At 43.5% G+C, this 23,130-nt stretch overlaps 1 protein-coding gene across 1 annotated transcript; it reads right to left on the reverse strand.

Moving 5' to 3' along the window:
* Positions 1-443: 443 nt before the first annotated feature.
* Positions 444-23,109, reverse strand: zgc:101569 (uncharacterized protein LOC449822 homolog). Its single transcript, XM_038997654.1, has 7 exons — positions 22,785-23,109; positions 21,980-22,150; positions 17,071-17,168; positions 15,147-15,291; positions 8,398-8,547; positions 4,188-4,435; positions 444-872 (listed from the first exon to the last, which is right to left on the reverse strand). The coding sequence occupies exons 1-6, from the start codon at positions 22,936-22,938 to the stop codon at positions 4,203-4,205; spliced, it is 951 nt and encodes a 316-aa protein (XP_038853582.1). The 5' UTR covers positions 22,939-23,109; the 3' UTR covers positions 444-872; positions 4,188-4,202.
* Positions 23,110-23,130: the final 21 nt, after the last annotated feature.

Here is a 23,130-nt window from a genome sequence, read left to right on the forward strand (position 1 = left end):
TCTCTCTGCAGCCTATCTTATCTGTTGGGAGCTTGAAGAGCGGAGCAGCATCAAAGCCACATCCCCTCCCCTCCCCCTTCCTCCTTCCCCACCTCCTCCACTGGCTGAGGTCCAGGCGAAAGAGAGGAAGCAGACTCCCAACAACTGCCTTCAGGACTGGGGGGAAGAGATGAGACAGACAGACAGCCAGCACAGTGGGGAAAAGTAAAAGAAGTCTGGCTGTTATATAAAAGGCTACCTGTTCACTGTTTTTGGTCATAGAGATTGAACTTGTCTGTTTGCAGCCTTGTAGAATGAACTTTTGGGAAAGTAAGAATGAAAAATAATGTATAAATTCAATACAGAACCCTTCTACCAAGAACCATTTGTCAATAATGCATTCTTTGCTAGTAATTCAGTAAAACGGAGGATGACACAAAAAATATACTATATTGGACCAACAGTTGACTGTCTTAATATTAGCTTTATTTATACATCATCACATCTAATTTAGGCATGCCTCTCTTACTGCATTAGCAAGTAAAATACATCATTGTAAAGACATGACACGATTAGTGTCTGGCTATTGATGAATATTCAACCTCAAACGTCCACTTCGAGCGGTACAGAAATTGAATAGGAAATAACGATGTGTGTGTTTGTGTGTCTGTGTGTGTTGGGAGCAGGTGATAGCTGGGTGTATTGGCCGTGGGTGAGGAGGCAGGAGGAAGCAGAGGGAGGGCACACAGGCTAAACAGGGGGTGTGTGTCCTGTCATCATGGCGTCTAGACAGAGCCTCTCCTCACCCTAATTAACACACACACGATGGGTCACACTCACAACCTGAGGAGAGAGATTGGAGTCCCTCATACACAGGCTGGTCTCATTCCAACCTGTGGATATACAGTATATATATATGTGGATATACCATACAGTTTAGACACACACACACACACACACACACACACACACACACACACACACACACACACACACACACACACACACACACACACACACACACACACACACACACACACACACACACACACACACACACACACACACACACACGCCTTAGGGTACTACTTTCTCTGCTTCCAAGCTGAATCATCTCTTACACACGTGCATGTGCGCACAAGCACCCACACACACACAGATAATTGAGGGGGAGCTGTCCACCAGAGGAATGTTCACTCATAACACCAAGTTCACTTGGACTGCTAAATCTTCCACACTAATTATACAGACATAAACATGTGGGCACACACACATTCACACAGGCATAAACACACTCACAGTCATTCTTCGCACAGTAATTATTCCTCTAAACATGGCATTTCCACACAAAAATATCCACACTACCATCTTACTACAGTATAGTCTGGTGGTAGACCCAAGACCCCACACATCACACAACCATAGTACAACTCCAACCAGAAACAATGCCAGTATAGTGCTGGTGCTTTTGATGCCATTGCTGCTTTCCAGTCTTTGTCTTTCAAAGGTTTTGCTTCTTTCGACCAGCCTCCATACCCCTACTAGCCCTCCCTCTAATTCCTCTAGATATGAGGGTGGTGTACCAACCACAATTGTCGAGCGCAGTGATTTAACTTTAAAGAACCTTTGGTATGTGGGGGATCATTATGATATAGACTGTACAGATAAGCAGCTGGTGAGGTTCTGTCATTGTTTGTATGACTTTGTCATTTGCCCCACGGAGGTTGTATCTGACACACCAGTATGACACCGTGTGGTGCAAAATGGTGGGAAAAGGGTGGACAGTCGGCTAATAATCCATTATGAATTATTTTTTTCTAACCATTACCAAACCATGTGTACGTGTTTACCATCTATAAACCATTTAGTTGACCTGGTATAATTTATAAATCATGAAGAAAAAACTACGTACATATACACTATATATACAAAAGTATGTGGACACCTCTTTAAATTAGTAGATTCGGCTATTACAGCCACACCCGTTGCTGACATGTGTATAAAATTCGAGCACACAGCCATGCAATCTCCATAGACAAACATTGGCAGTAGAATGGCCTTACTGAAGAGCTCAGTGGCTTTCAACGTGACACCGCCATTATTATATATATTTTGTAAATGTTACCTTTATTTAACCAAGATGCCACCTTTCCAACAGGTCAGGTCGTCAAATTTCTGCCCTGCTAGAGCTGCCCTGGTCAACTGTAAGTTTAAAAAATTTATTTTTTATTTAACCCTTATTTTACCAGGTAAGTTGACTGAGAACACATTCTCATTTACTGCAAAGACATGGGGAATAGTTACAGGGGAGAGGAGGGGGGATGAATGAGCCAATTGTAAACTGGGGCTGATTAGGTGGCCGTGATGGTATGAAGGCCAGATTGGGAATTTAGCCAGGACACCAGGGTTAACACCTCTACTCTTACAATAAGTGCCATGGGATCTTTAGTGACCACAGAGAGTCAGGACACCCGTTTAACATCCCATCAGAAAGACAGTGCTGGTATTGTGAGGTGGAAACATCTAGGAGCAACAACGGCTCAGCCGCGAAGTGGTAGGCCACACAAGCTCACAGAACTGGACTGCCGAGTGCTGAAGCGTGTAAAAATCGTCTGTCTTCGGTTGCAACACTCACTACCGAGTTCCAAACTGCCTCTGGAAGCAACGTCAGCACAATAACTGTTCGTCGGGAGCTTCATGAAATGGGTTTCAATGACCAAGCAGCCGCACACAAGCCTAAGATCACCATGCGCAATGCAAAGCGTCAGCTGGAGTGGGGTAAAGCTCGCCGCCATTGGACTCTGGACCAGTGAAAACTGGAGTGATGAATCACGCTTCACCTTTTGGCAGTCCGATGGCCGAATCTGTGTTTGGCAGATACCAGGAGAATGCTACCTGCCCCAATGCATAGTGCCAACTGTAAAGTTTGGTGGAAGAGGAATAATGGTCTGGGGCTGTTTTTCATGGTTAGGGCTAGACCCCTTAGTTCCAGTGAAGGGAAATCTTAACGCGATAGCATACAATGACATTGTAGACAATTCTGCTTCCAACTTTGTGGCAACAGTTTGGTAAAAGCCCTTTCCTGTTTCAGTATGACAATCCCCCTGTGCACAAAGCATGGTCCATACAGGAATGGTTTGTCGAGATCGGTGTGGAAGAACTTGACTAGCCTGCACAGAGCCCTGACCTCAACTCCATCAAACACCTTTGGGATGAATTGGAACGCCGACTGCGAGCCAGGCCTAATTGCCCAACATCAGTGCCGACCTCACTAATGCTCGTGGCTGAAGTTCCCACAGCAATGTTCCAACATCTAGTGGAAAGCCTAACCAGAAGAGTGGAAGCTGTTATAGCAGCAAAGGGGGGACCAACTCCATATTAATGCCCATGATTTCAGAATGAGATGTTCGACGAGCAGGTGTCCACATACTTTTGGTCATGTAGTGTACATAGGCATACACTATGTAGACATATTTACAACTCTCCTTCCGTGCCCTCCAACTGCTCTTAAATGCAAGTAAAACTAAATGCATGCTCTTCAACCGATCACTGCCCGCACGTCCAGCATCACTACTCTGGACGGCTCTGACTTAGAATATGTGGATAACTACAAATACCTAGGTGTCTGGTTAGACTGTAAACTCTCCTTCCAGACTCACATTAAGCATCTCCAATCCAAAATTATATCTAGAATCGGCTTCCTATTTCGCAACAAAGCATCCTTCACTCATGCTGCCAAACATACCCTCGTAAACCTGACCATCCTACCGATCCTCGACTTTGGCGATGTCATTTACAAAATAGCCTTCAACACTCGACTCAACAAATTGGATGCAGTCTATCACAGTGCCATCCGTTTTGTCACCAAAGCCCCATATACTACCCACCACTGCAACCTGTACACTCTCGTTGGCTGGCCCTCGCTTCACTCTCGTCGCCAAACACACTGGCTCCATGGCCTATTTATTGACTTAACTCCCTTATCTTACCTCATTTGCACTCACTGTATATAGACTTTTTGTTTTCTTTTTTTCTACTGTATTACTGACTGTATGTTTTTTTTTATTCCATGTGTAACTGTGTTGTTGTATATGTCGAACTGCTATGCTTTATCTTGGCCAGGTCGCAGTTGCAAATGAGAACTTGTTCTCAACTAGCCTACCTAGTTAAATAAAGGTGAAATAAATGTATTTTTTAAATAAGCATACCTAAATAAAGTGTTACTAGTGCTTTGAGGAGAATTTCCCGCCTCTTCCTGTCCCTGAGCTGAACGTGGTTGCACCGGCGACAGACTCAGTCTGGATGATTGGCGCTCCATGGTCCATCTCGTACTGCAAGGCCAAGCTGAAGGAGGGGGCATCGTAGGCACTGTAGAGGGCAGAGGAGCGGTCTGCACGCATGCACTGCTGGGGGAAGGTGCTGATCTGCTCAGCTAGCTCCAGAGCTGCCTGCAGAGCTGAGACACACACGCAAACACACGCAAAAACAGACACACAAGATATATAAGTGAGCATTGTAAAGAAACAGACTCATGCGGAGGCAAATAAGCACATACATGTACACACATACACACCACCAAGCGTACACTCATTACACACCACCAACTGTACACTAATCAAAATCAAACTTTATTTGTCACTTGAGCCGAATACAACATGTGTAGACCTTACCGTGAAATGCTTACTTACAAGCCCTTAACCAACAATGCAGTTCAACAAGTAGAGTTAAGAAAATATTTACCAAATAAAATGAAGTAAAAAATAATAACAATTAACAATAAAATAACAATAACGAGGCTTTATACAGGGGGTACCGGTACCGATTCAATCTGCGGGGTTACAGGTTAATAATAATAACAAATAGCGACTAGCAGAAGTGTACAAAACAAATGGGGGGGGGGGGGGTCAATGTAAATAATCCGGTGGACATTTGATTAATTGTTCAGCAGTCTTATGGGTTGGGGGTAGAAGCTGTTAAGGACCCTTTTGGTCCTAGACTTTGCGCTCTGGTACCGCTTGCCGTTCGGTAGCAGAGAAAACAGTCTATGACTTGGGTGACTGGAGTCTCTGAAATTTTTGGGGGCTTTCCTCTGACACCGCCTGGTATATAGGTCCTGGATGACGGGAAGATTGGCCCCAGTGATGTACTTGGCCGTACGCATTACCCTCTGTCGCGCCTTACTGTCAGATGCCAAGCAGTTGCCATACCAGGCAGTAATACATCCAGTCAGGATGCTCTCGATGGTGCAGCTGTATAACTTTTTAAGGATCTGGGGACCCATACCAAATATTTTCAGTCTCCTGGGGGGGGGGGGGGGGGGGGGGTTGTCGTGCCCTCTTCATGACATGTTTGGACCATGATAGTTCGTTGGTGATGTGGACACCAAGGAACTTGAAACTCTCGACCCGCTCCACTACAGCCTCGTCGATGTTAATGGGGGCCTGTTCGGCCCACCTTTTCCTGTAGTCTACAATCAGCTCCTTTGTCTTGCTCACATTGAGGGAGAGGTTGTTGTCCTGGCACCACACTGCCTCATCGTTGTCGGTGATAAGGCGTAGGCCTTATCCTGGTCAACTGGGAGTGCTGTACCACTGTTGTGTGGTCAGCAAACTTAATAATGTGTTGGAGTCGTGTTTGACCACGCAGTCGTGGGTGAACAGGGAGTACAGGAGGGGACTAAGTACACACCCCTGAGGGGCCCCAGTGTTTACGATCAGTGTGGCAGACGTGTTGTTGCCTACCCTTACCACCTGGGGGTGGCCCGTCAGGAAGTCCAGGATCCAGTTGCAGAGGGGGGTGTTTAGTCCCAGGGTCCTTAGCTTAGTGATGAGCTTTGTGGGCACTATGGTGTTGAACGCTGAACTGTAGTCAATGAACAGCATTCTCACATAGGTGTTCCTTTTGTCCAGTGGGAAAGGGCAGTGTGGAGTGTGATTGAGATTGCATAATCTGTGGATCTTTGGGGCGATATGCGAATTGGAGTGGGTCTAGGGTATAAGGGAGGATGTTGTTTATGTGAGCCTTAAGTGTTACGTGCCTCGAAGCGAACATAAAAAGGCATTTAGCTCGTTTGGTAGGCTCGCGTCACTGGGCACGTCTGGGTTTCCCTTTGTAGTCCATAATAGTTTTCAAGTCCTGCCACATCCGACGAGCGTCAGAGCCGGTGTAGTAGGATTCAATCTTAATCCTGTATTGAAGCTTTGGGATTTCTTATAAGCGTCCGGATTAGTGTCCCGCTCCTTGAAAGTGGCAGCTCTAGCCTTTAGCTCAGTCCAGATGTTGCCTGGCTTCTGGTTGGGATATGTACGTACAGTCACTGTGGGGACGGCGTTGTTGATGCATTTATTGATGAAGCCAATGACTGAGGTGGTATACTCCTCAATGCCATTGGATGACTCCCAGAACATATTCCAGTCTGTGCTAGCAAAACAGTCCTGTAGCGTAGCATCCGCGTCATCTGACCACTTCCGTATTGAGCGAGTCACTGGTACTTCCTGCTTTAGTTTTTGCTTGTAAGCAGGAATCAGGAGGATAGAATTATAGTCAGATTTGCCAAATGGAGGGCGGGGGAGAGCTTTGTACGCATCTCTGTGTGTGGAGTAAAGGTGGTCTAGAGTTTTTTTTCCTCTGGTTGCACATGTGACATGCTGGTAGGAATTTGGAGAAACGGATTTAAGTTTGCCTGCATTAAAGTCCCCGGCCACTAGGAGAGCAATCTCCATAGACAAACATTGGCAGTAGAATGGCCTTGCTGAAGAGCTCAGTGACTGTTAACGTGCCACCGTCATAGAATGCCACCTTTCCAACATGTCAGTTTGTCAAATTTCTGCCCTGCTAGAGCTGTCCTGGTCAACTAGGAGTGCTGTTATTGTGAAGTGGAAACATCTAGGAGCAACAACGGCTCAGCCGCGAAGTGGTAGGCCACACGAGCTCACAGAACGGGAGTGCTGAGTGCTGAAGCGTTTAAAAATCGTCTGTCCTCGGTTGCAACACTCACTACCTAGTTCCAAACTGTGTGGAGTAGAGGTGGTCTAGAGTTTTTTTCCCCTCTGGTTGCACATGTGACATGCTGGTAGAAAAGAGGTAAAACGGATTTAATTAAGTTTGCCTGCATTAAAGTCCCCGGCCACTAGAAGCACCGCTTCTGGGAGAGCGTTTTCTTGTTTGCTTGTGGCCTTATACAGTTGGTTGAGTGCAGTCTTTTTGTGGTGGTAAATAGACGGCTATGAATAATATAGATGAGAACTATCTAGGTAGATAGTGTGGTCTACAGCTTATCATAAGGTACTCTACCTAAGGCGAGCAATATCTCGAGACTTCTTTAATATTAGACATCGCACACCAGCTGTTATTGACAAATAGAAACACCCCCACTGCTCGTCTTACCAGACGTAGCTTCTCTGTCCTGCCAGTGCATTGGAAAATCCCACCAGCTCTATATTATCCGCGTCGTCATTCAGCCACGACTCAGTGAAACATTTTACAGTTTTTAATGTATATCCTTTGCGCTGGACTCGTTAAAGGAAAAAGCTCCAGTTCGAGGTGAGTAATTGCTGTTCTGATGTCCAGAAGTTATTTTCGGTCATAAGAGACGGTAGCAGCAACATTATGTACAAAATAAGTTAAAATAAATTGGTTAGGAGCATATAAAATGTCAGCCATCCCCTCGGGCACCATTCTAAACATTCACACCACCAAGCGTACTCATACACACCACCAAGCGAGTGTTATACACAAACACACAGGATATATACCCTCTGTAGTTAGTTTCAATAATTACATTAGCATAGGGCACTTGGCAGCTATTCAGTTACAGCTACTGCTGGTGCATCCTCCCTTCCTCCTGCACTTCCTGCCTCTCTGTGCTTGAGCCAAGCCACTTTGTTCCCTGGGCCACATGAAAGCACTGGATGGCATCCAAATCTCCTATGGAAGCAAAGGCCTGATGTGAGTGATGCCCAAGTGCCCCCTCTCTCTTTGAGCTATCTCTAACCAAAGTGATCAGCCTCGGAGTCCAATTAGTCGGACTTGGCTGTGGGAATGACTTCCGAAAAGACTTAACTTAATCTTCTAATGTTTTTTGAGGAATTTTAACCAGGAGAGCACATGGAAAGGCTTTTCATAGGGATGAAGGAGTTGGAGTTCACACATTCATTGCAAAAATGCAATTTTGGAAATTAGCAACTATCATTGCTCAATGAATTTTATGAAGTTATTCGTAGGGTTTATTCCAACATATGAAATGGCATACAAATCTGATAACTCTGAGCAAAATAGCTTACATAAATCTGTCTAATCTACCACAGCCATTACATTGGAACAGATAACAAAACTTCAAAATGCAGTTAAAAAAATACTTGTTCAGAGTGAGTAGAGGAACATTACCAACAAAACCTCAAGAGAGGGCATATTTCTTACCTTGGCCATCCGGTACCACTCTGTTAGCCAATCCGAAGGCTAAGGCCTCCTGTGCCCCAATGGGACGTCCAGTCAGAATCAAGTCCAGAGCCCGGGAAAGACCAATGAGACGGGGGAGCCGGACTGTACCCCCATCAATCAAGGGGACGCCTAAGGAGACAAGGGAATCATCCATGAGTGACATTCTGAGGAGGGCTGCAGGACTTTACAGAGTGGTTGACTATTCTAGTCTTACTGTTGCACCCAGACATACACATACGCTTATAAGTGGGTAGGTAGATTGTGAGGGAGTTTATCACTCATGCGTTCCACCCAGTGATGTAGTGTTAAAAAGATATGGGAGTAAACGCTGACCGCCGTTCGTGGTGAGTAAAGCAATGCTCCTTATACTTTTAATGCATTTTCCGCAAAAGGTGGGTAAACGCTCGTGCAAAATTAAAAAGATGCATAAACAGTGTTGTCATGCTTTTACCCTCCACTACACTCCTGGTTGCACCAATGTAGAGCCTTATACGACTTAAAAAATGTGTGTTTTCCCACCAACAGTGAGTGGCTCCTAAAATATCATAATTCATATACAAATGAAATCTAAGTTTATTGGTAGCGTACACATATTTGTAGGTGTTATAGCAGGTGCAGTAAAATGCTGACGTTACAAGCTCCAACAGTACAGTAGAATGTCTCGCAAATACAATACTAATACACAAATAATCAAAAATCAAAACAAGAAATCAAGATATGACAGTACGAGTCCAATTAATGATCCAGAGTAGCTCAATTAAAGTGACCATGTCCACCAGCATATCCACCAGCCTGAGAATTCTGATTGTCGGTTATTTGCGGAAGCCCTTGTGGCCGTGAGGTAGATGGAGGTAGAGTTTTACTGGCCTCCGAAGCACAGGGAGCTTGTCTCCTCTACTCCTCCCAGTCAGAGATTCTGCTTGACCACCCATTATTAAGAGCATATGAGTCCAACATATTTTCATAACCTGAAATCATCTTTCTGGGTTTTCGGGGGGAGTTCCCCAGGGGAGAGTTGTGGAAACACTAATTCTATTCATTCATACTCCCCGCTACATTCTCGGAGTCCTTCAAATAAATCACATTTGAATACCAGTGTTAATACATCTGCAACCAATCGAGAGACCTTGGGTCAAAAACTCAGCACATATGGCAACCTGACACAAGACAGGTTCTTAGGGAGGGAGCTCTTTGTCAGCAAATACATATATCCCTGTCTCTACCGGTCAGGTCGATTCCATTGAAAATTCCTATGAAAAAGTGTGCTGCCAATAGCCCGAGCTGAAGAAATCTGATTTCAATTCCATTATTTAAAAAAAAATTTTTTTACAAAGGCATCACAACAATAACATCGCATTACAGACTTTTTAAGTCCATTTGTTACATTTTCTCAAACAGGATGGCCAGTTTGAGGTTTGAGCAATTCTACCCCACATACTGATGAGTCCCTCTCCCCCTCCCCCCCACGCAAACACACACACACACACACCACAACCCCCTAGTTTCTCTCAGGGCCGGAGGCTAGATTAGATTGTGGCGCAGAGAGCCTCTTCAGTCCGTGTCCAGAACTAACAGGCCAGATTGTCAAGAGAGGAGCCAGGTTGGGCCAGATAATCTTTAGTGCTGTTGGCACCGTGCTATCAGCCGTCGGAAGGGTCCTCTCTTATCCAGCAGCCGCCTCAAAGCCTGCTGATACTCTCCCTGTCTGTCTCAAACTAGTCCTGTTTGCATTAACACACCAGCCCATCCTTTGTTCCCTATGAATGAAATCCAGTGTGTTGGGCAACGTCCCCTTGAAATCGTCTCAATTATTATTATTATATTTTTTTAAACCTTTGATTTTTTTGATTGGGAAGATCTGAGAATGAGAAAGGCCATGTTGTGGATATACCAGAACTTTTAATTCTTTTAATTAATTATACCTTTAATTCCTCATCTATTCAAGGCAGATAAATCCATCTAAAGAGTCATACCAGTTTTAACAGTTTTTATTTGCGTGTGTCAGCAGAGCCTATTGTCCAATAATAGATATAGGAGGTGGTTCTCTTCCTGACTGTCAGCCTTATCCTCTGCATTGCAGGGGTAGTGCAGGAGGCTATGCCTTTTACCACTTTTTTATCCAATGTTTTTTTCTAAAACGCTGCTATGCTGGGGAGATGACGGTTAACCATTCATATTTACATAGAATTTGTATGTACGCTGGTTGCAACAATGGCCTCACTTAGGGCTGTGGCGGTCATGACATTTTGTCAGCTGGTTATTGTCACGCAAAAGACTGCTTATAAGTCCTGTGCCATTATTTTATATTATATCATGGCATTGTTGAATACTTGTTTCTGATTGGCTTGAAGGGCATTATCGTGCATTATTAGATCGTGCATTATTTCCCTATAATGCACGGTATATCTGCACGGTAGAATTCAATGGCTATAGTTCATTCTTACATGTTCTATGTTTGAGCTGCTTTTGAAAGAAAAAGTCGAATTGAAAACATTATTGGCATTATTGAATTCGATTTTCATAATGGCAAGCTAGAACTGATGGTTTGGTTAGCTAAACTATCAAGTCTGTTTGCTTGGTTACCCCGGCAACTACTGTAGCTATCTAGTAAACTTGCTAGCTACTTCAGTGGATGTTGAACACATTTCTAGCTGCAAATGTGTTAAATTATAGCCATGGTATGAAAGGGATAATCAACTCGGGGCTCAATGCGTTCTCTGGAAAATAATGCAACTCGGTGGAAGGTCAGTTCCACCCCCCTAGCACATCCTGGAACACACCTTCCGTGTCGTTCATTATTTTCCATTGAACGCATAGCACCTCGATGATTATCCCTTACGTATATGATTGTATAGTAATACGAATATAATTGAACTTAGCTGAATAAAATATAAATTATATTTGAAGCGGCTATGTTGAGCGTAAAAAGTGATCATTTGAAACAGGTCCTATACGCTACATGTATAGTTATTTGGCAACTTTAGTTGTGAATGATACAAACCTTAGAATGTCTTTGAAATCAAAACATTATCTATAGATGATTTGAGAAAGTAGCAAAAAAAAAAGCTTGCGCTCTGTTCCTTGCCTCAGGCTGCACAGCTGTTCTCTCATCAAGTGATCATATTTTCACCCATCAGACTATTCTCAATTGAATCTCGTCTTTACTAGTAAAATGTGTTTCGATTTAGAATGGTCCATTATTGAATGGGCCCGAACAAGGGAAAAAAGACATGTCATCCGTATGGTACACTCGAATAGCGAATGGAGGCCGCTCGCTTTCCCGCTGGACCGTTTTTCAATGATGCCGGGTAGGCTACTTTGGTTTTATAGTGGAGCGTGTGCTTAATATGAGCAGCTGAAAAATAAATATAAGAAAACTTTCACTCCATGTTTGAGAAGCATGCTCTCGCTGCGCGACAGGTAATATTACGCCCAAACTCTGCAGCTACCCAGTGCTTGATTTGGGAAACCAATTGAAATCTGTTCGGGAACATCAATAGTAACATGATTTCGCAACAAAACATATTTTACTAAACTGTTGACAGCCCCTCTGCGCGCTCCAGAAAGGAATAAAGGAGAGAGAGCAGGAGATAGAAACGCACAGGGGTGAGATTCTGTATAGCTAAAGGTAATGTGTCAACCAATTAATTCTGAAGAAGAAAAAGCCCTATTCCTAGGCAATTCAAAAACAAATGCACTATAATTGTAGGCCAACTCTGTAAGTCGCCCTGCACAATCAATGAACCAACAGCATTGCCAAGGGCTATACATTCTCTCCCAGACTCATGGATATACATCTTGGAACATAGCATAAGGTAACCAGTCCATCCTGTATGAATAATAATACAGTCCACACTCAAAGGCAATAAATCAAATTTGTTTAATTTTGGAGTATAGGCTAGACCAATTATGTAGCAAAAACATCTTAAATCATTTGAGTTTTTCTGCCATTTTAATTCCGTTTTTTTTTTCCGGGCTCATGAGCCTACGCCTAAGCTCTAATATGGGTATGGGTGTTTTGAATTAATCATCACCTTAGAAAGTGCTGTCCATTTCGTTGCATTATTGAAACAACATCCACAACAACCATGTTTTACACTCTGTTTCAACCTGTTGTTGAACTTCTTTCTTCAAACTGATCATCACAGTGAGGTGAGTTTTAAAAGCACCATACTGTTTTGATGATAAGAGTTTGATTTGATTTTCAATTGCATTGATGTCAGAGTGGTTAGAGGGACAATAGAGTCCTGAATACCAGACCATTAGGACCTGAAGGTCGTTAGCAAGTTGGGTAAGAGGAGATTAACGTGACTCAACGGTCACATGGAATTTTACTGCGGTCATGACTCATGACTGCCGGTGTGGCGGTAATACAGTCACCGCAACAGCCCTAGCCTCAGTCTCATTAATTTGTTTCCTCTTGGTTCAAACACCACATCTATAGGTACAGTAAGACTGCCAGTACAACAGTGAAGTGTTGAACTCTGTGAAACAGTTTGGGCAGACGACTGATGTTTTTCGGTTTGAACTGAGCTGTGCTGGAGATACAGGCATCTGCACCACTTCAAAGCAAAGCTGTCCACAATGGACTCTCATGAGGGTTAATGTGATTAAGTTCGATGCGGATTAAAGATTTCCAGCCAAATCCGTACGGAACGGATACAGAGATGAGAACCTGAACCTTTAACGGAGGTTCACTTTGAAACACTCCATCTTGGAGAAATATTTTGGGCTTAATACACTGTCACAGGATTCCCTTTTTGTTCAGCACATCAAAGAAATATTTGGACGTTTTTTGGTGTCTGCGAGTTCATTGTTTGATGAAGGCCTCCCCATGGGCTCTGAAGAACACACAGGACATTCTGAGAACTAGAGTTTAACTCACATCCAGCAAACCACAGAAACACACAGTGCTGCAGGTGCCTCTCTAGCCACTAGCCAGATCCTCTAGTCTTAAGACCAGGGTGTGGTCTTTCTAGTCTCTCTGCAGGCTTGGGGTCAGGTCCAGTCCAGTATCACACACAGTCTCTGGCAGCTGTGTCTCACCCCACCACCCCATCCATCTCACTAATTGGATCTTTGAGCGCAGCCGGAACGTCCGGAGCCAAGGTCCAGAGGTTATCCTGCATTGGGCCAAAGACCGCCAGGAGGTTCGAAATTCAGGTTCTGCTAAGGACTCCCTGTAGTTGTTGGACTAACTGTCCACTCCTGTGCCCATGCACTGCTTAGAGGGGAAGTATTCAGCCATGCAGCTTCACGTAGCAGAGTATTTTTGAATGGTATCCCCATGTCATCAATAACAAGTCATCGGATAGTTGTTTGAATTGGCCAACATGTTGTCAGCTTTGGACCGGGCTGTGCTCTAAACATGTGGGCTATCCTATGCTCCCTCGTTTTGGCCTTCCTCGTTTTCCACACGAGACGGGGGCTCCAATGAATCATGTGACAGGAAGCTGTCACTCATTAGTGTCTTCCATTGGGCCACATCACATAGATTTGGGTTATTCATTCAAACCACAGGGGATCCCTTGGGCTGCTGTCCAAGTGTTTCTCCACCAAAAACGCTTACAGAACTCTCCCATTAAACTAAAGAGATGCAACAAACCTACCAGAGAGATAAACTCCAGAGGAGTAGCGTTACTTTTGATGAGTAGAGCCTTACTGCTATACACTCCAGGCTAACTACAGAGTGGAGGAACACAACGTCCACAGCTGATAACTGGGTATGGTCAAAATAACAATTACAGTGCTAAACTCACATCCAATTATAGAACGAGCCACAGTGGCCAAACTAAGCTGGGGAAACGACTGGGAAAAGTGTTGACAAACAACCCAGGGGTTTGTGGAATGAGGCATAGCCGAGATGGTGGGGTGGCTGAACATAAGCAGCTGGGAGGAAATGTGCCTCTGCCGCCAACCGTGTCAAAACCTCACAGAGCACACATGCTTCACTCTGGGCTTCTTAAGGAGATCTGAAGTGAACGATTAGTCATTCCCCTTTCACCAGCTCAATTCGCTACTATCAAGGAAAGGCGACAATTTGAGAATTGAGGAAGCCAATAAAGACTATTGAGATTTACCCCTGATGTCATGCACTTAGCGGCGTCAGTATGATATATGATGGGAGGTGAAGAAGACGAGACATGGTGGCCATGCCCCTGCCACAAGACAGTCTGAACGGTGGCTCTGGCCCTGGCTCTGGTCGCAAGTCAGGCAAGGGCACTGCCAGGATGCTCTGTTTAATTACAGAGCCAAAATGATAAGCCAAATTTAGAGAAAGAGACCCAGGATCTACCCACTGCCAGTAAATTATAGTACGGCCGGTCCTATTTATAAACAGAGGTCATATTTTTAACCCCGGAGGCAGACTGGTATCGAGATTGGAGATGCTACTACACGCTACATTCATTTCCTCTCCTTCTGGTTATCAGGGAGTGCAGCATGTACAGTACTGGTGTCTGTACATGCAATGCTTTCAAAGGCCATGGTCATTGCTGCTATCGCAGTTACTCAAACCCAAACAGGAGAAAGCTAAAGTGATAACGGCTTGAAATTCTATGTTGCTGTTGAAAGGAAAATGAATCAGGCACTTTGTAACAATTTTGACTTCCACTGGTGGGTTAAGGGCTGCAACCTCACACAATTACATGACATACACACACACTACTGGGGGTGGACCAGGCTCAGGGAGGTGGCTAGGGGTCATCTCGTAGGTGGGATACACATACCAAATCTGCGACAGAACACCCCCATGACAGCGCTCTCCTCCACCACTCTCAGGTCAGCCAACAGAGCCAGCTCCAGCCCTCCAGCCACTGCGTAGCCACTGACCGCTGCTATCAACGGCTTGGACAACACCAGTCGGGAGGGACCCTGGGAAGGACACAACATGACACACCCTGAGCGAGGCATTAAAAGAATACACTCCCTAAACAAGGCTGCAACTAGACTTCCTGCACAAACATACTCCCACAACAAGGAAGGACCTTGGTCTTTTACAAGAATACAAGAATACACAAGCTTCAAAGACTGGCAATAGAGATTACAGATTATATACAGTGCCTTCAGAAAGTATTCATACCCCTTGACTTATTCCACATTTTGTTGTGTTATAGCCCAAATTCAAAATGGATGTCACTACAAGTTGATTGGAGTCCACCTGTGGCCAATTCAATTGCTTGGACACGATTTAGAAAGAAACACACCTGTATATATAAGGTCCCACAGTTGACAGTGCATGTCAGAGCATAAACTATATCATGAAGTCCAAGGACCTGTCTGTAGATCTCCGAGATAGAATTGTGATGAGACATATCTGGGGAAGGGTATAAAACATTTTCTAGTGTTGAAAGTTCCCAAGAGCAGAGTGGTCACCATCATTGCTAAATTGAAAAAATATGGAACTACCCAGTCTCTGCCTAGAGCTGGTCATTCGACCAAACTGAGAAACTGGGCAAGAAGGACATTGGTCAGAGGTGACCAAGAACCCAATGCCCACTCTGACAGAGCTATAGAGTTCCTTTGCTGAGATGGAAGAACTTGCCAGAAGGACAACCATCTCTACAGCACTTCACTAATCTGGGCTTTATGGGAGAGTGGCCAGACGGAAACCACTCCTGAGAAAAAGGCACATGACAGCACGCTTGGAGTTTGTAAAAATGCACGTGAAAATCTATGAGAGCAGAAGGCAAATGTTGATGTAGTCTGATGAGACAAAAATGTTACTCTTTGGCCTGAATGCAAAGCGCTATGTATGTAGAAAACCCGGTACAGCTCATCACTTGTCTAACACCATCCCTACCGTGAAGCATGGTGGTGGCAGCATCATGCTATGGGGATGCTTTTCAGCGGCAGGAACTGGGAGACTGGTAAGGATAGAGGGAACAATGAATGGAGCCAAATACAGGCAAATCCTTGATGAGAAACTGCTTCAGAGTGCAAACGATTGACTGGGGGGGAAAGATTTACGTTCCAACATGACAATGACCCCAAACATACAGCCAAAGCAAAACTTGAATGGCTTCAGAACAAGAATGTGAAAGCCATTGCGTGGCCCAGACTTGAATACCATTGAAAATCTGTGGAAAGACTTGAAGATTGCTGTTCACCACTGCTCCCCATCTAACTTAACAGAGCTTGAGAAAATCTGGAAGGAAGAATGGGAGAAAATCCCCAAATTCAGATGTGCAAAGCTGATACAGACATACCCAAGACGACTCAAAACTGTAATCGCCGCCAAAGATGCTTCTACAAAGTACTGACTCAGGGATGTAAATACTTATGTAAATTAGGTATTTCTGTACTCCATTTTCAATAAACTTGCAAAAATTTCTAAAAACATGTTTTCACTTTGTCATTATGAGGTATTTGTGTGTAGATGGGTGAGAAAAACATACATTTAATCAAATTTGAATTCAGGCTGGAACACAACAAAATGTGGAATAAGTCAAGGGGTAAGAATACTTTCTGACGGCACTGTATGAAAGACATACCACAACTGATCCATTTACATATACATACAGAGGGGCCAATAATGACAAACAGATATATTGAAAGTTAGGTTGTGTGTTATCAGTCATCGACGGTTCTGTGCACACTGATCGCGTGTGAGGGTGATGCAAAGTCAGGGAAGGTTTTTGCAGATGCGCGCACCATAGGAGCAGGACCTTTGGTGACATCTTGCTCCAATTTGAGGGAGGCAGTGTGATGGGCCAGCTCTTTCAGATCGTAACCAGCACAGAAATTCCCTCCTGGAAGAGACCACAAAATTACAAAGTATGGCAGCTGGCAACTGAAGAGGAAGGGAAAATGACGAGGATGAAAAAAAACACAACAACTTGAAGAAGAGAGGCAGGGCTGCAATTTAGAAATGCATGAGGAAATATGGCTGGCTGGCACACAAATGGTTTTCTGCTCTTGGCGTGGGCTCAGTCTCTCTTTACTGCACAATGCTCTCATTAATGGTAGAATAACGCACCCTGACCAAAGCCCCTTCCATTGGATTCATGTGGTAATTACAACATTACCCAGGAGGCCTACAAACACTATGTCACAGGCGCTGAGGCGGAGGGCTGTAAAACGGTGTGACCGCTCTGTTTCTAACTGTAATGAGACTGAGGATGAGAAATGTGCTACAACACCCCTCCACCGAGACTGGCTTGATTACAGCAGCAGTGGATCAGAGGAGGAGAGTTCTTTAAAAGGCTGTGTCTGTGTAATTATATGCCGGTGCTTTCTGGATTTGATTGAATCTGTACGAAAACATATTGTAAAAGGACTATACCAGGAGATATTATGATATCGTTTTCTGTTTTTAAAACTGATGAGAGCATATTGTGACTTCATGGTGAGTTTAGAATCAGAGAAACAAGCTAAAACCAATATGCAAATTGTGCAGTGCACACGACTTTTTGGGAAAAGAACTTAAAAATGATTTTATTATTGATATTAATGGAAAAGTTGAAGTAACATGCCCATATCTCATGTTTGGATTTGGCCTCACGCGACAACACTTTATCGTATGTTCTCTACAATGGGGATAAAATGGCCTCATTGAAAGGTGCTACAACAGTGACCTTTGCAGCTATTTCAGCAGTTAGCAAACCTTCAGATTCCCCCACCCCTCTTACTATAAAAACATAGAAATACGATTCCAAAAAACTCAAAATGTGCCAACAGATTCAAAAAATTTATAACAGAGGTAATTACTCATAATTTAGTGAAAGTACTGAAACAATTCTCCCAAAATGGCGATGAAAATTATGTTTTGGACTAATTTGGACCAAATAGCTTCCTTATGGCTGCACTGTTAGTATTCCAGACTGGACATGTCTAGCTGTCACCTCCACAAGTAGAGGTATTAGTATTTACCAGGGCAGTACTACATTTCAACCTACAAACTGGATTTACACTCCAATTAACAACAATGGCCAGCGCAGGAATCCAAGTGCACTTTGCCAGAGTCGTCCATTACGTTGGTCAAAGTTAAGCCAAATAACACAAGGCAATTACCGACACACTGTTTTCAGTTCAGCGCCGAAGCGACCAGCATTTAGCAGCCGTCATTTCTGGGTTACAGCTTTGAGGTGTTGAAGCATTAAAATAAAGCATCTCTGCCGACGCTACACTCTAAGAGAGGAGAATTGATCCTGGTTGAGCAAATTATTTCCATTGTGGGAGTTCATTTGGATGGGGTGAGATTATTTTTTGTAGAGGTATTAAGTGTGTATAATTCTCGCTCCCTGGTTGACCCAGAGCAGGGCCCTGGAAGCTGTGAGCATACATATGTTAATACAGACACTGCGGCGGCCGTCATGGCTGGCTCTCAGGACCCCTGTGAGCCCATCTCCTGGATGCTGTTAAATCAGGGCTAATTAGGCAGTGTGAGCGGGGGATGAGGAGGAGGAGTGGAGGATGTGATTCCCACTCATGGCTTCTAGCGCCTGCAGTTAGCCGGCGAAATGATTCAAAGAGAGTTTGATCTCTCGCCCCAGCTGATTGGGCTGCATGGTTCTACATGTGTAATTAAGGATATCTAAATAGTTGGTGACTGTTTATAGCGTGTTATTGGGAGCCCGCCCAGATAATTATATTCTGCCGAAATTATAAGGAAGTCATGTTCTTAAGGAGTTATTATGAACACCTTGCTATGTTGGAATAAGATATATAGTGCCTTCAGAAAGTATTCATACCCCTTGACTTATTCCACATTTTGATGTGTTACAGCCTGAATTCAAAATGGATGATTATTTTTTACCCATCTACACACAATACCCCATAATAAAGTGAAAACATGTTTTTAGAAATCTTTGCCGAAGGCACTGTAAATATCATAAAAGCCTGAATGTAAATGTCCTTATTAGCATTCTGTTGTCAAAGACATACAAAATATACTATTTCCATCCAATAAAAGGGGTGTAATTGCATCTCTACGAGTTTGCTGTCTACTGTTCTGTATGTCTGGGGGAGAGTGGTATGTCATGTTTTGTACGTGTAACTGTTAGTAAGCTGTGGAAAGAAAATACATCAGGTGTCCGCAACAGGCCAAAACGATCCTGCGAGCAATTTTTTATAAAAAAAAGTATATTCGTTTTGGGTCAAAAAACACTAAAATCACCAGAAATTCAGCAAAAATGTGTTAAATTTACTAAATCTGTTCTGAAGTATTCCCACAAAAAGAAAAAAAAGTGCCTTCAGAAAGCATACACGTTGACTTATTTCACATATTGTTTACAGCCTGAATTCAAAATGGATTAAAGGGATAATTTTTTTCTCACACAAATTACACACAATACCCCATAATAAAAAATTGAAAACATGTTTTTAGAAAGGTTTACAAATGTATTGTAAATTAAATACAGAAATCCAATTTACATAAGTATTCACACCCATGAGTCAATACATGTTAGAATCCCCTTTAGCAGCGATTACAGCTGTAACTCTTTCTGGATTAGTCTCTAAGAGCTTTGCACACCTGGATTGTACAATATTTGCACATTATTTTTAAAATTCTTCAAGCTCTGTCAAGTTGGTTGTTGATCATCGCTAGACAGCCATTTTTCAGTCTTGCTATAGATTTTCAAGCAGATTTAAATCAAAACTGTAACTAGGCCACTCAGGAACATTGATTGCAGTCATGGTAAGCAAGTCCAGTGTATATTTGTCCTGGTCTTTTAGGTCTTTGTTCTGCTAAAAGGTGAATTTGTCTCCCAGTGTCTGGTGGAAAGACTGAACCAGGTTTTCCGCTAGGATTTTGCCTGTGCTTAGCTCTATTCCATAAATTTTTATCCTACAAAAGTCCCTTGTGATTGTCAATGACAAGCATACCCATAACATGATGACAGCCACCACCATGCTTGAAAATATGAAGTTGTACTCAGTGATGTGTTGTATTTGCCCCCATCCAACACAACAGTTTTACTTTAGTGCCTTATTGCAAACAGGATGCATGTTTTGGAATATTTGTATTCTGTACAGGCTTCCTTCTTTTCACTCTGTCATTTTGGTTAGTATTGTGGAGTAACTAAAATGTTGTTGATCCATTGTCAGTTTTCTCCTATTACATCCATTAAACCCTGTAACTGTTTTAAAGTCACCATTGGCCTCATGGTGACATCCCTGAGTGGTTTCCTTCCTCTCCGGCAACAGAGTTAGTAAGGACGCCTGCATATTTGTAGTGACTGGGTGTATTGATACACTATCCAAAGTGTATTTAATAACTTCACCATGCTCAAAGGGATATTCAATGTCTTATTTTTATTTGTATTTTTACCCATCTACCAATAGGTGCCGTTCTTTGTGAGGCATTGGAAAACCTCCCTGGTCTTTGTGGTTGAATCTGTGTTTGAAATCCACTGCTCGACTGAGGGACCTTACAGATAATTGTATGTGTGGGTGTAACAGTTTAACTTTAGTCCGTCCCCTTGCCCCGACTCGGGCGCAAACCAGGGACCCTCTGCACACATCAACAACAGTCACCCACGAAGCATCGTTACCCATCGCTTCACAAAAGCCGCGGCCCTCTGCAAGGGGAACCACTACTTCAAGGTCTCAAAGCGAGTGACGTCACCGATTGAAACGCTATTAGCACGCACCACCGCTAACTAGCTAGCCATTTCACATCAGTTACATGGGGTATAGAGATGAGGTAGCCATTCAAAAATCATGTTAAACACTATTATTGCACACAGAGTGAGTCCATGCAACTTATTGTGACTTGTTAAGCAAATATTTACTCATTAACTTATTTAGGCTTGCCATAACAAAGGGACTGAATACTTATTAACTCAAGACATTTCAGCTTTTCATTTTTAATTCATATGCATAAAAATGGAAAAAACATAATTCCACTTTGAAGTTATGGGGTATTGTGTGTAGGCCAGTATCACAAAATCTCAATTTAATCCATTTCAAATTCAGGCTGTAACGCAACAAAATGTGGAAAAAGTCAAGGGATGTGTAAACTTTCTGAAGGTACTGTATGTGATCGTGTCACAATGTATGAAATTATTGTTATTTTTAAATACAATCTCTTTTTGGGCTTAGTTGTGGTCAACTTGCAGTGTACACATTATTATAATTATGTTCCAGCCCCGACCATCCGCTACAACAACAAAAAATCGGCTAGTTGTCTACTACTGCAATACATCATCATCAGCCATGTCTCTGGTGTTGTCATAGAGACCCTCTTTGCTTGTCTCTATGTGCTAATGTCATGGGCGGGATCTGAACCGAGGTCTACTGCAGAAGAAACCAACGTCTTAACTATTAGTCCAAGAAGAAATTCCCTCTTGGGCCAAGGGCTGACAGATTTTGAAGTCCCAGGCGGGGCTACTTCATCATGTGACCATGAGCAACTGCTACATTAACCTGATGACCTAGCCTAGATTCCAGTCAGTTTCTGCTCTCTTGCCAACTCTTTATGGAATTATCATGCAAAACACGTTTGACTTGACAATGGAGTAGGCAAAAGCACAAACAGATCTGGGACCAGGCTACTGCTGACCCTCCATCAGAGGCTTTGCTGAGCTCCTGTCTGTAGTGTGCAAGGTGTCTGTCTAACCGTTGCCATGCAGCACTGCTACAGTCAGGGCGGGGTCGCTGTCGAAGGCCGTGAGCTCGTCCAGCAGCCGTCCAGCCGTCTCCTGGTTCACCGCGTTCCGCACCTCGGGCCGGTTGATCGCCACGGTGACCACTGACCCCCTCCTCTCCTTCACCACAGTCCGCCCGGCGACTGCACAACAATGGGAGAGAAGAGAAGTGAGACCGCAGCACTTAGAAAGAAATGGCCCCAAAGCTGGGACTGGAATAGATCATGGCTGAGGATGAAGCTATGTGGCAGAGAGCGTACAGTTGACTTTACATATTTACGGTAAGAAAAAGGGACCGAAATCAAGGCAGTTGCATCCAAAATAACTTCAACAAAAGAGATGAGAGATCCAACATCACCCCAGCCATCCTACAATCATACAAAGTAAACCGTGTGAGAGCCAAAACACAATTCCATATAATATAGTATATGAAATAGTGTAACTTAGCGTTATTCAATATTGACTACAATTTCATATTCCAATTTAAATGGCGTTGGAAGTCAAGATCAGTAAATTGAGTGTGCAGAACTCCACACAAATTATATCCACATATCCTAAATGTATGTTTTGTAACAAAGTGATACATAATGGCGCATGTTTTGAGAAATATATGTCTCAAATATTATATGAATATACTAGGCTCCTCAGTCAATCCATTGAATCCACATTCCACTCTGCCCCATGTCAATGGTCTGGTCTGAAAACAAGTATTTGCTGCCCTCGGCTGCCAGAGATATGCCATTGCATATGACACAACTGTGTTCTTCAACGTACTACCTTTCTCTGATTCCTTTCCGGCTGTAGTGCTGTAAGGGCTATTTTTCTCAGAATACTTTTTTCCAAGTAACCGGACTAGGGCAGTAGCAGCTCGCCAGCTCAGATTTCTAGCTAACAAAGCACGTGTCGTACTCTGACACGCTCGGAGAGCCATAGTTGTGATTGACAAGCAAAAATAGAAACTTCTGAAGCTCACGGGAACTAAAGTAGCCCTAATTCAAAAGTGAATGTTCCTTATGCACATCTACAAACAAAATCAAATAAAAATGTCTACCTATCAACAAACGTTCCAATGTTTACTAATAATGTGCAGCACCTTGCAAATTCCCCCCCGGAAACAAGGCAA

Source organism: Salvelinus namaycush, chromosome 7 (genome assembly GCF_016432855.1).
Source record: "Salvelinus namaycush isolate Seneca chromosome 7, SaNama_1.0, whole genome shotgun sequence".
Classification (NCBI taxonomy): domain Eukaryota; kingdom Metazoa; phylum Chordata; class Actinopteri; order Salmoniformes; family Salmonidae; genus Salvelinus; species Salvelinus namaycush.

Excerpts from the sequence above, each read along its gene's own strand:
- zgc:101569 (XM_038997654.1), bottom strand. The coding sequence starts at position 22,938 with ATGGCTCTCCGAGCGTGTCAGAGTACGACACGTGCTTTGTTAGCTAGA. Across the intron at positions 22,151-22,784 it reads CGGAAAGGAATCAGAGAAAG|TCGCCGGGCGGACTGTGGTG; the intron begins GTAGTACGTTGA and ends ATTGTTGTGCAG. Across the intron at positions 4,436-8,397 it reads AGTGGTACCGGATGGCCAAG|CTCTGCAGGCAGCTCTGGAG; the intron begins GTAAGAAATATG and ends TGTGTGTCTCAG.